Source organism: Pongo pygmaeus, chromosome 21 (assembly GCF_028885625.2).
Source record: "Pongo pygmaeus isolate AG05252 chromosome 21, NHGRI_mPonPyg2-v2.0_pri, whole genome shotgun sequence".
NCBI classification, from domain to species: domain Eukaryota; kingdom Metazoa; phylum Chordata; class Mammalia; order Primates; family Hominidae; genus Pongo; species Pongo pygmaeus.
Window position 1 is genome coordinate 20,767,475 of NC_072394.2, and position 12,814 is coordinate 20,780,288.

The 12,814-nt window shown below is 52.5% G+C and overlaps 1 protein-coding gene across 2 annotated transcripts in view; it reads right to left on the reverse strand.

Annotated features, from left to right (window-relative positions):
• Positions 1-12,814, reverse strand: part of ABHD12 (abhydrolase domain containing 12, lysophospholipase) — an 82,533-nt gene that overhangs the window by 4,958 nt on the left and 64,761 nt on the right. For both annotated transcript variants that reach the window (XM_054467861.2, XM_063659493.1), the window contains exons 5-10: positions 10,364-10,394; positions 8,237-8,282; positions 4,241-4,370; positions 3,252-3,289; positions 2,766-2,845; positions 1,644-1,726 (exon numbers count right to left, since the gene is read on the reverse strand). In XM_054467861.2, the coding sequence (XP_054323836.1) occupies positions 1,644-1,726; positions 2,766-2,845; positions 3,252-3,289; positions 4,241-4,370; positions 8,237-8,282; positions 10,364-10,394 (408 nt within the window). The remainder of the gene's footprint in view (positions 1-1,643; positions 1,727-2,765; positions 2,846-3,251; positions 3,290-4,240; positions 4,371-8,236; positions 8,283-10,363; positions 10,395-12,814) is intronic.

The window sequence follows — 12,814 nt, forward strand, 5'->3', positions numbered from 1 at the left end:
GATAATTCTTTTTCAAGTTCCAAAACAGTAATATTTACAAACAAGCAGGGTTTGTTGCTTAAAATATTTGCTCAACTTTTAATTTGTTCTATTTTTATTTTTAGAACCAAAACATACTTGACGGGAAAAAAATACTCCATTTTTTTTCATATTCTGTTTCAAATTAAATTAAATATTTATAGGGTGTTTTACTTTCCCTCTTTTTTTTTTGAGACAGAGTCTCGCTCTGTTGCCCAGGCTGGAGTGCAGTGGCGCGATCTCGGCTCACTACAACCTCTGCCTCCCGGGTTCAAGCGATTCTCCTGCCTCAGCCTCCTGATTAGCTGGGACTACAGGCACGAGCCACCACACCCGGCTAATTTGTGTTAGCCAGGATGGTCTCGATCTCCTGACCACGTGATCTGCCTCCTGACCACCTCAGCCTCCCAAAGTGCTGGGATTACAGGCATGAGCCACCACGCCCGGCCTTTCCCTCTTTTTTAAAGAAATCAAAATTCATGATATAAAAATGTCACAAAGACAATATCAATACAATCTGAAAAAGGTTTAAAAAAAGAACCCTTAACTAGAATACTTAACTTTTGGTTTACCTAATAGATTTTTAACAATAAACTTTGTAATATTTTTCTATAACCAAACACAAATCAAATAGCTGAGGCAAAGTCATTTTCTGATTAAGTTAGTATCAGCCGGGCGCAGTGGCTCACACCTGTAATCCCAGCACTTTGGGAGGCCAAGGCGAGCAGATCACCTGAGATCAGGAGTTCGAGACCAGCCTGGCCAACATGGTGAAACTCCGTCTCTACAAAAATACAAAAAATTAGTGGGGCATGATGGCGGGTGCCTGTAATCCCAGCTACTCGGGAGGCTGAGGTGGGATAATCACTTGAATCCAGGAGGCAGAGGCTGCAGTGAGCCGAGATCGCACCATTGCACTATAGCCTGGGAGACAGAGCAAGACTCCGTCTCAAAAAAACAAAACAAAACAAAAAAAAAAAAAAAGAAAGAAAAATCAACCAGTTAATATCACTGTTTTAATATGTGTTTTGGTTTTCACAAACCATTTTGAAATAAAACAACTATATGGACAAAAACTGTTATTTTAATATTGCTTTACTTCTATCTTTTCAGATTTCTTATTTCTTTCTGTTACAGTTCTTTACTTGTCCCCTGGCCCACAATTTTTGTTTTTGTTTTTTTTTGTTTTGAGACAAGATCTCACTCTGTCACCCAGGCTGGAGTGCAGGGGTGCAATCACGGTTCACTGCAGTCCTGACCTCCCCAGGCTCAGGTGATCCTCCTAACTCAGCCTCCCATGTAGCTGGGACCACAGGTACACGATGCCACCATACCTGGCCATTTTTGGATTTTTTGTAGAGACAGGGCCCTGCTATGTTGCCCAGTCTGGTCTCAAACTCCTAGGCTCAAGCGATCTGCCTTCCTCAGCTTCCCAAAGTGCTAGGATTACAGGTGTGAACCACGGTCCCTGGCAGGCTTTCCCTTTTTAAAGACCTGTTTGCTAGAGAACGACCCTAAATACTCTGAATTCCATCCTATTTGATTACTGTGACTAAAGAGGCTCATCCAGGGGTTCTCAGAGTTTTTCTAAACAGGAAAATTAGTTCCTATCCCATAATACTCACTTTTCATCATTTGCAAATTTAATTCCACTGCTTGTAATAGGATCAAGGAAGAACCAGTCAAACCCAGGGAAGTATCGATATATCTGGAGACAAGATGGAAACCATTTTCAGAAGCGTTGGTTAAGATATCCAGGCATAGGTCAAGGGTGCAGACAGTTTAAGTTCAGGAATCTACAAGGCGTTGCCCATAACTACCCTACCTAAGGGAGCAGGGGTGACATTGCCAAGGGGCCATCAGAGCTGTGCCCTGGTACCTTCTGCCCTGGCTGTGTCCTGGCTAGAGACAGAAGAATCACCCGCCAGGCCCCACAGACTGGCACGGCAGGGGCTGCCCTGCAAATGGGGCTCCTGCACCTCCCAGTCCGGCCAGAATCCACCCCAGAAACCAGTCTTCCCGCAGACACCAGGGCCGCCACCCCTGAGAAAATGGGGTCTATGGACAGTTTCCTCACACAATTTAAGAAAAGCAGCACCAAAAAGTAAGATAAGATAAAAGGCTCTTCTGGTCGGTAACAGAACAGCATGAGGCCAGGATGGGCTGACACAGGCCCGAGAATCCATGGCCAGTGGGGAGCACGGGGATCATGAACCAGAGTGAGAAGGAGGGGAAAATAACTGGCTAGGTTTTAAGGGAAGGTCCAAGGTTCCATTCCCAGCTGGGGAGGGCACAGGTTGGGTGGGGCCTGGCTTACCCAGAATTCCCACTGGGGTTCACCTGGGCCTTTCCCCAAGATACAACTGGGAGGCCAGACTCCCTGGTCCACAGAGTCCAGTCCCCCAAGCACTGCCCTCATACACAGAGAGGGGGGCACCCCCAGCTCCACTCCTGAGCAGGAAGGCAGGGCTGTCAATACAATGCAGTCGATGACACCACGTGCGCCCGGCCTCCACTGGGTCCAGTTGCCCTCAAATGACCCAATTATGACCTGTCATTTCACCTGGCTGCAGGTTATAAACTTCTCGGGCAGCTCTGTGGCCAAAACTAGTATTAATTTTTAATGAAATCTGTATTCATTAGAATATTTAAATAATAATTTTTAATAATTATTATAACCTATCCTGTAATTCGTTATTTCTATACTTAGTAACGAAAAGTTAATTTTTAGTAAAATCTGTACTTGCCACTGAAAATGGATGGCTCTTAGCTTCTTCGCGGATATTAGTGAATGGAGATTCCAATATAAGGGCATCTGGAGGCGTCTCTAGATAAACAAACAGGGAACTGAGAGGTAGGCAGGAAGCCAGAGACATACACGTGGCCTGTGGGGCTCTGAGGGCCCCCAGAAAGCACAAGGAGACCGCAGCGCCTCCCCCAAGACATCCACCTCGGCAGGCCTCAGATAGCCCCAGGGGTGCCCGCCAGGGGACCGGAGATGGCTCTGGTGACTCCTAAAAAGCAGACTTGCTGATGCGGCTCTGAGGCCAGGCCTGTGTGAGGCTCCCCAGCTCCTCAGGTGTATCATGGGAAGGGTGGCTGGTCAGCCCCGGGCCCCCCAGAATGTGCAGCTCATGCTGCTCCGTGAGGACGCTGAGCACTTGCAGCAGGGCTGGGACTGGGGAGCACCCTGAATGCTCACTGCCACGGCTGGGGCCCAACAAGGCACTCACCCCGCTCACAGAGGCGCCGCACCAGATTTGTCGCCACACTAGGGAAAAAGAAAAACAGCTTAGTTGAGTTATGATAAAATTGTTTGAGATGATATGGGCCTTATGCTGGAAAGTGCTCAGAGGAGCCATGGGGTCTGTGAAGCTACTGAAGTTTCAGGACAGAGTGGCGGAAATGGAGATCCCTCTAGCACTGGGGGTGACCTGGCTGCCCCACCATCAGCTGACCCCTGCAATGAGGGCTGTACCCACAGCCAGTCAGCTTGTCCCCAAGGTGTGTCCTGCTGCCTCTCACTGCCCGTGCCCTCCCATTGGCCGGGGCTGCCTGTCGGCTGGGGGTGGCCAGCGTCTGCCTGCACCTCTCCTGGAGCCCACCACACCCAGAGCCTCTCGCCATCCCAGGACCACACCTGGTGGACCATGCAGACGGCCAAAGGGATGGCCGGTGCCCCCCACCCACTCCTCTCCTGGATGCTTCCCAGCCTGCAAGAGGCCATTCAGGTGCTGGGAGAAGGGCTGCCCCAAAGGGAAAGGCGGCAGAAAGGGAATGGCAGTGAAGGTCTGGGGATTGGGACCCTGAGAGCAGTGGTTCCCGCAGAGACTGGACCTCGCATCAGCAGAGATGACTCAGGCTGCCCATAAAGGGAATGTGGAAGTACCTCTTGTCCTGGCCTCTGTGAGAAGCAAACCACCCACTGTGCCCTCCCCCAGCTCTGAAGACGCTTCTTCCTCAGGGCCAAGTCTCCCTGCGGAGACGCCTCGACCTCCACTGCCTATGTCTGTCCTGAGCCACTTCCTGGACGAGGAGCTCAGATCCTTTGGAGTCTCTTTGGAACTTCCCCTCCTGCCTCTGCCGTGGGGATGGGAGCAAGGCTGGTCAGGACTAATGGTGCCACGGGTTTTCAGGGATGGTGGACTCTCTAGATCCAGGCATGGGAATCACCAGGAGTACTGACTCCCACTAAAGGCTGCCTCCTGCTGGGGTCCCTTACCCAGTGCCCAGAGAGTGGCCCCAGATGTACACAGGGTTGTCACCACTTCTTGCTTTGATCCAGTCAAAAACGTGGAGTGCATCATAGGTCATGCCCCGCTCAGATGGAGTTCCCATCGAGTCACCCCAACCTGGGAGGGAGAAACGGCAGGCCGAGGAGGTCAAAGGCAGCTCACAAAACCTGGACAAACACACCTCCCCAAGGGGGCCCAGGGCCAGAAGGAGACAGGGAGGGCCCGCTCGGCCTGCCCTTCCAGAGTCCACAGACCCACCCAGGACACTGGGCAGAGCAAGCAGTGGGGAGAACGGACACACCCCCACATCCCCACCAGCCCTGGGGAAGGCAGCCCGGCAGCAACCCTGCCCTGCCCCTGCTGACTGCACAAACCAGACGCCCCCTCACAGGGTCACTCTAAGTTGGTGAGCTGCAAATTTGAATGGCAACTAACAGCAAGCTGAGTCAACAGAACAGATCACAGAGCTTCAGAGCTGGCACTGGCATCCTCAGGCCAGGGCTGGGGCTTGCCCCATCCTCTAGGGCAGGGGAGTGAGCTTTCTCCCTCTCTCTTAACAGGCAGGCTAGTGAGGTCTAAGGCAGTGAAAGCCTCTGCCACCACCATCCTCAGCTCTACACTTCTCCCCCATCCCCCAGCAGCATCCATGTGTCCCACTCCGAGCCCCGACGAGCAGCAGTGCAGATGGCGTGGTCAGATGAGCAGCCCCCAGGGCCGCTGGCTGGACACCAACCTCCTCAACGCCGAAGGCTTGGTCAGGGGCAGGACAGGGAGTGGAGTTCGGAGGCTCCCAGAACAGGGAGAGCATTTCTGGGTTCAAGGCAATTCTGACCCAGAAGGGGAAAGGAGCTGTTTCCCCTTAGGGTCTAATTAGCATCTTGTTTGCATAACAGAACACACTACCATCTCTGCCCCTAAAATTACAACCTCCCAAGGGTCCCTCCCCCAGTCTCCAGCAAAGGTGGAGTGCAATTATCTTTCCAGCAGCCCAGCAGTGAGTCATCATCAGATGATCTGAAAGCACCACAAAGGTCAGAAAGAGCAGGTTGTGCAGTGTAAGCAAACCCCACAGTTAGTGCAGAACTTGCTGTTTCCCAACTCAGACACTAGAGAAGGGAGGTGGCCATGCAGAGGGCTAGGGCCAGGCTGGGAGGCAGGGGTATGGGGACATGAGACAGAAAGAAAAGAACAGACAGGGACAGGAGACAGAGACAGGAAGACAGAGACAGGGACAGAGAGGCACAGAGACAGGCAAGACTGACAGGGACAGACAGGCACAGAGACAGGGACAGGAGGCAGAGGGATGCAGATAAAGAGGCAGATGCAGTGAGAGACAGGGACAGTCGGAGATGGAGCTGACAGTCTTGGTGCCAATTAGAAACGTAGACTACACGAGAACTGAAACAGAAAGTGCTGCGTGGGATTTCATTTCCTGACAGAAGTGCGGGAAGATGAATGGGAAGAAGCCACCCCTTCTCCCTCTCCTAAGGTCTCTAGCATGCAGCAGAAGAGAACCCATGTCAACATGGAGAGAAGGAGAGGGCAAACCACTTCCTTGCTCCTCATTCTGGAGTTTTTCCCAGCCCACAACTGTCATCCTGATGGAACTTTCTTCCCTGTGGTTGGCAGCATAGTGGCCCCCAAAAGTGTCCACGACCTAATCCCTGGAACTTGTGAACGTGTTGGGTCACATGGTTGGCGAATGAAGGGTATGGAAGGAATGAAAGCTGCTAACTGCTTGCCTTGAGATGAGGGTGATCCTGGACAAGCTGGGTAGGCCCAAAATAACCACAAGGGTCCTCATCAGAGACAAAGGGAGAGAGGAGTCAGGGTCAGAGCCAGATGACCTGGGACTCAATCACCGAAGGGCTGTGAGCCAAGGAACACAGATGGCTGGAAACGGCAGCCAGGCATTCTCCCTGAGAGCCCTGCTCCCACCCTGATTCCAGCCTGGGGGCTGCAGATTCTGAATTTCTGACCTCCAGAACTGCAAGACGCTACATGTGTGCTGGTTTAAAGCACTGTTTGTGGTAACATGTTATGGCAGCAAGAGAGAATTAACACAACCCCCACATCCAGGTGACAGCCTCTCTCCTTTGTCCCTCCCATATCTCCTCTTGGTCTGAGGATAGACATGCCACCTGCCCCCCCGGAAGGTGAAGGCAGCCAGCCATGCTGCCATCAACTCTTTAATCTCTCCAGCTGAGGACTACATGGTGGAATACACTTTTTGAAATTTTTGAGACAGGGTCTCGCTCTGTCACCCAGGCTGGAGCGTGGTGGCATGATCCTGGCTCACTGCAACCTCCGCCTCCTGGGCTCAAGCTTTCCTCCCACCTCAGCCTCCTGAGTAGCTAAGATTACAGGCACCTGCCACCACGCTCAGCTACTTTTTTTGTATTTTTAGTAGAGGCGAGGTTTTGCCATGCTGCCCAGGCTGATCTTGAACTCCTGGTTTCAAGCAATCTGCCCACCTCAGCCTTCCAAAGTGCTGGGATTACAGGTGTGAACCACCATGCCCAGCCAGAATACACTTTAAAACAGTCTCTCAGCCAGGTGCAATGGCTCACTCACACCTGTAATCCCAACACTTTGGGAGGCCAAGGTGGGCAGACTGCTTGAACCCAGTAGTTCGAGACCAGCCTGGGCAACATGGCGAAACCCTCTCTTAAAAAAAATAAAATAACATTAGCCAGGTGTAGTGGTGTGTACCTGTGGTCCCAGCTACTAGGGAGGCTGAGTTGGGAAGATCACTTGAACCGGGGAGGCAGAGGTTGCAGTGAGCTGAGATCACATCACTGCAATCCAGCTGGGTGACAGAGTGAGACCCTGTCTCAAAGCAAAACCAAAACCAAAACCAAAACAAACCAGTCGCTCACTGTTAACATCAAGTATTTCTGTTGCCCATTAAGCCACAGTGTCCTTGGTATATATCATATTGTGGATTCTTGATTTGTTCAGTGGCAAGCCCTGATTCATTCAAAAAAGCAGAAATACTGAGGTGCAGAAGAATCTATCTTCTCTCTTAACAGTTCTTTTTTTTTTTTTTTTTTGACATGGAGTCTTGCTCTGTCGCCAAAGCTGGAGTGCAGTGGTGCAGTCTCGGCTCACTGCAAGCTCTGCCTCCTAGGTTCAAGCGCTTCTCCTGCCTCAGCCTCTCCAATAGCTGGGACTACAGGTACGAGCCACTACGCCCAGTTAATTTTTGTATTTTCAGTAGAGATGGGGTTTCACCACATTGGCCAGGCTGGTCACGAACTCCTGACCTCAAGTGATCCGCCTGCCTCAGCCTCCCAAAGTGCTGGGATTACAGGTGTGAACCACCATGCTCAGCCTCTCTTAACAGTTCTTACTGTCTTCATAACTTTAACAAGACAAGCTTTGATGAGCACAAACCGTGTCTGACGTCCAGCTCTGCAGTCTAAAAAAGACAGTATCTTCTAATTTAAAATGCTGCAGGTTGGGTGCAGTGACTCCTGCCTGTAATCCCAACACTCTGGAAGGCTGAGGCAGGAGGATCGCTTGAGGCCAGGAGTCTGAGACTAGCCTAGGCAACACAGCAATACCCCATTTCTACTAAAAACAAACAAAACAGCGGGTGTGGTGTCGCATTCCTGTAGTCCCATCTACTCGAGAGCCTAAGGCAGAAGGATCCCTTGAGCCAAGGAGTTCAAGGCTGCAGTGAGCTACGATCATGCTACTGCACTCCAGGTTGGGTGACAAAGTGAGATCCTATCTCAAAAAAAAAAAAAAAAGTTGCTGACAGGGCATCTGCTGGGGGCTCCAGGTGCTGAGCCTCCCCTACCAGAAGGGGCTCTCCTGACAGCTCCATCAGGGGCTTTGTCAGGACCCAGGACACCATCACAGCACGGCCAAAGCAGGCGCTGGCCTTGCTCCGAGCCTCTTCAAGTGAGGGCTGCCCGTGGGATACCGCCAGCAAGCAGTGGAATTGTGCTCAGATGCACTTGCAAAAGAAATCTCACCTCTGTAGTCAAAGGTGAACACATGGTAACCAAGGGAACTCAGCACCTGTAAAGTGAAAAATAAACATCTTTGGCAACAAATCCAAGCATCTGTATTGAGGGCAGCTTGCCGCTACTAAACTCATCCAACTCTCTCTCCTGTGCCTTGTACGTAGTGGCAGCTTCATAAAGACTGTGACATGCTGCCCGACTCCTGGCTGGGTTTTATGAAACCCAGATGCCAACTGCCACTGCAGGACCTGCTGACATCCCTGCCTGGGAGCGCAGGAAGGCTCTCCCTTCCTCCTGCTCAGACGCTAGGGGGCCAGGCACAGACTCCTGCAGGTCCCAGGCCGCAGCTCCACTCGTGCTGCAGGGCAGCCTCTGGGGCGGCCTCCTCTGGGGGCAGACAGCTCTGGGTGCTGCAGTGTGATGGCGGATCCCCAGGAGGAGGGCTACACTGTGCAGAGACCCCATCTGGGGACTCTTGCTGCAATCCAGTATTTCTTGGATTTTAAGCTCTTGTCAATTTTTTTTCTTACTGTTATTTTTTTTTAATCCCTACAGACTAGCTGACCTCTCTCGTTTAGATCACTCCTCAAACACCCGCCCCCGTGCCCTTGCTGGGGTGTGCCCAGAGCAACATGGAAGGCTGCTGCACCATCACGTCACCCAGAATCACAGCTCCCTTCTTTAGGGGGGGTGTTGGGTGCTTCCCCAGGGCAGCCTGCACTTCCCTGCCAGCTCCTAGCCACCGCAGAGCCTATAACCAGAGCCAACCTGCTCCAGCCCTGTTGACCTCAGCAGGGTGAATCATTTCTTTTAACAGAAACCTGAAAAAAGGACCAATCACTTCTCAAACTCTCCCCACCTTTCCTGACTTAATGCCAATTTACTCCAGGGGTAAAATCCTCCAATAGCTCAGAGCTGGGTGTGCCCCCACCTCTGTCTGTGCCCCTGCCTCTGTCTGTGTCCCCTTCTGCCCTGTGGGCCAGTGCAGATGGCCCTCTGAGGGGAGGAGAGTGAGGCTGTTCCAAAAGTATCTCTTAGGCTCCAAGACCCAGACAACCAGATGAAGACCACCACCAAGCAACCAAGCACAAGTGAAGGTCTGCATGCCCTGCCCTAGGCACCCCCTGCACGTGGGGAGACCTGCAGGCGCTCCCACTGTGTGCCTGGAAGCTGATTCAAGTCCTGCCTGCACCCCCTGCTGGGGTGAGCCTACGACCTGGCAGTCAGTGTAGCACCTGGAGCACCTGGTTTCTCTTTTCTTTTGTTTTTTTGAGACGGAGTCTCGCTCTGTTGCCCAGGCTAGAGTGCAGTGCTGCCATCTTGGCTCACTGCAACCTCCACCTCCCAGGTTCAAGCAATTCTCTGCCTTAGCCTCCTGAGTAGCTGGGATTACAGGCGCCCGCCGCCACGCTAATTTTTTTTGTATTTTTAGTAGAGACGGGGTTTCACCATCCTGGCCAGGCTGGTCTTGAACTCCTGACCTTGAGATCCACCCACCTTGGCCTCCCAAAGTGCTGGGATTACAGGCGTGAGCCACCACACCCGGCCCTCTCTTTTCATTTTATACACAAGTAATGTAACATTGAAAAACAATTTCCAATGCTGCTTATGTAGTCTGCCAATATCTGCACTTGGTCTACCAAGCCCACACATTCTGATTTTGGGGCCCAGGCCTAGAAGCGGTGTGATGGGCAGTCACAGCAGAGGCAGCCAAGGCCCTACCTTCCAACACGCCCATCCAAAGGCAGTGTTAAAAAGCCCAACACGCCTGTCATCCCAACACTTTGGGAGGCCAAGGTGGGAGGCCCAGGAGTTCGAGACCAGCCTGAGCAACACAGGGAGACCTCATTTCTACAAAAAACAAACAAAAATTAGCTGGGTGTGGTAGCGGCATGCACCTGCAGTCTCAGGAGGCTGAAGCGGGAGGACAGTTTGAGCCCAGGAGGTTGAGGCTGCAGTGAGCTGTGACTGCACCACTGCACTCCAGCCTGGGCAACAGAGCAGGAGGACCCTGTCTCACACACCCAAACAGCCCAGCAATAGTTAACTCTCAAGCTGTGAGTCTGGTGACTCCCTTCGCTTCCTGCCCTGGAAAGAACAGCCCAGGGAACAGGTGTAGGTGCTGCCTGCACTCACCTTGTAAAGCTCCACGCGGTGGTCGCCTCCTCTGGAGAAGAAAATAGGACATGGTGTGAGCACATCTTCTCAGAGTTGGGCCCCAGGTCAACTTGTCCTCCATACCCCAAACCAGGGAGAGGCCAATGAAAGAGGGCAGAACCTCCTCCTTGGGTCCTCCTAAGTAGCCCCACACTCGCCTCTGGCAGTGCTGTGCCAAGGGGGAGATGATCTTAGCACTTTGGGGGAGATTTCTTAATGACTGCTTTTATTTTTCAGTAGGTAATGCACACCTACAGCCCCAAACTAGAAAGACACTAAAGGAAACACAGCAAGGCCTCATCCACCACACCCCAGCCCCTCCCAGCTTCCCTGTGCCAGGGACACCCTGTGTGGACAGAGGCTGTGCTCCAACAGGACCTGTGTGGGCAACTTCTGCCCTCACTTCTTGCTCCGCACGTCTCAGCCGACCTTCAGAACTCTGCTTAGCCACACTGCCCTGGCCTCTCATGGTCATCTTGGCTGTTTCCCACTTGGCACTAACTTCTATTTGCTGCCACGGCCACCCTGCCTTACAGCCCTTCACATGTGTGTGCTCTGCACATGGGATATGCTCCTAGAATCTCCTCAGGGAGACCCTGAAGTGCTGGAACGGCTGCCTCCTGGCCCTCACAGCCAACTATAGCTTCACAGTGCATGTCGCTACTGAGACTAAGTGGGCTCGGCACACACCCTCCCATTTGTACTTCCTTGTCTGAGGCCTGTCTAGGCTTCCTTCCCTCTTTCTTTCCAGTTGTTGGCCAGCTGTTAACCTGGACCGACCCCACAGCAGGGACATGGGCCACCTGGAGGAGGGCGGGTCTCCACACTCCACACTCCCTAGCCGTGCTCCTCCTTCCTCAGGAGCGGTCTCAACATTTCAGGTACGGGGGCGGGAGTGTTGCTGGTTGGAGACCAGGATGAGATGGAGGAGGAAGCCAATAAAGTACAGAAACAAAAATATAAAGGGTCAGGTGCGGTGGCTCACACCTGTAATCCCAGCACTTTGGGAGGCTGAGGTGGGCGGATCACTTGAGCTCAGGAGTTTAAGACCAGCCTGGTCAAATGGTGAAACCCGTCTCTACTAACAATACAAAAATTAGCTGGCCGTGGTGGTGGGTGACTGTAATCCCAGCTACTCGGGAGGCTGAGGCAGGAGAGTCACTTGAACCCAGGAGGCTGAGGTTGCAGTGAGCCAGGATTGCGCCACTGCACTCCAGCCTGGGCAACAGAGTGAGACTCTGTCTCAAAAATTAAAATAAAAAATAAAGGAATGAGTTTCAAGACAAGGAGGAAACACTGCAAAATATTTTCAGTTATCATTGTAAGAGTTCACAGTGGCTCTAAGTTTCTAAAATTTCCTACATTAAGCAAAAAAGGAACAGTTGCTGGGAATCCAGGGGGTCTGGACCTCAGGGAGACCCGGGTGGTAGATCCCGCAGACCCGCGAAACCCCAGTGGGATGCACAGGACAAAGAAAGCAGGCAACGCGGGGGTGTCGAGACCTGCAGCCAGGCAGTCTCTGCAGGAGTGGGAGGGGGCAGCAAACACTGAAAGTCACGGCATCCCTTTCTAACCTAAAGTTATAGGCAGGTTCTTTTTTTTTTTTTAACCATGTGATGGGCACTGCAGAAATGAACCTTATTCACAGCCAACCACAGTTCTGTCATTTATAAAAAGATGCTGCAAGAGCTGTTTGTAGCCGCTTGCTCTTTGAAAAACAGAAGAGAAACCCGCCGCAGCTTGTCCCAGACAAAGAAGAAAGGAAACTGCAGCACGTGCATGATTCAATAGCTAGACACGCCGTCCCTGGCACAGAAACCACCTCATGGGCCATGCCGCCGGGCTCTTTCAGCAATGCCCTCTGCAGGGCTCCACCATGCAGACCCCACCTAGGCCTGCTTTCCCCTCCAGAAGGGTCCAGCACGGCTTTCCTTGCTGGCTCTGCCTATAAAATGTTTGCCCCCAGCCCTGACAAACCGTGGTGCCACACGGGACCTCGGCCCTGGCCCTGCAGCAGCCCTGTCTCCGTGCTGGGTCTGCCTCTGCGCTGGCTCCTGGCTGCCTCTCTCACACACGAAGACCTTGGTGGTTTTCAAACAATGCTTTGTTCAGAAAATGTATCCCCTCCGCACCCACCCTGGGCTCTCCCACAGAGGCTCTTCTGAACAGCAATCACATGGTGTGGAAGGAGCACCCTTTAAGGCAGGGAGGCCAACTCTAGGGCAGCCAGTGGAAAGGACAAGCCATTAGACCCACTCAGGAAAAGCATCTGAGATAAAACTGGGCAGGGCTGATCAACCAAAGAGTGCATGACCTTCACCAACAGCCCGTTAGGGTGAGCAGAGAGCTCACACTGTAGGGCGGCCTGCGAAGACCCCAGCACCTGGTGCCTTCAGCCTCTCCCTCCTGCCCCTTCTCAGCACCCGCCAC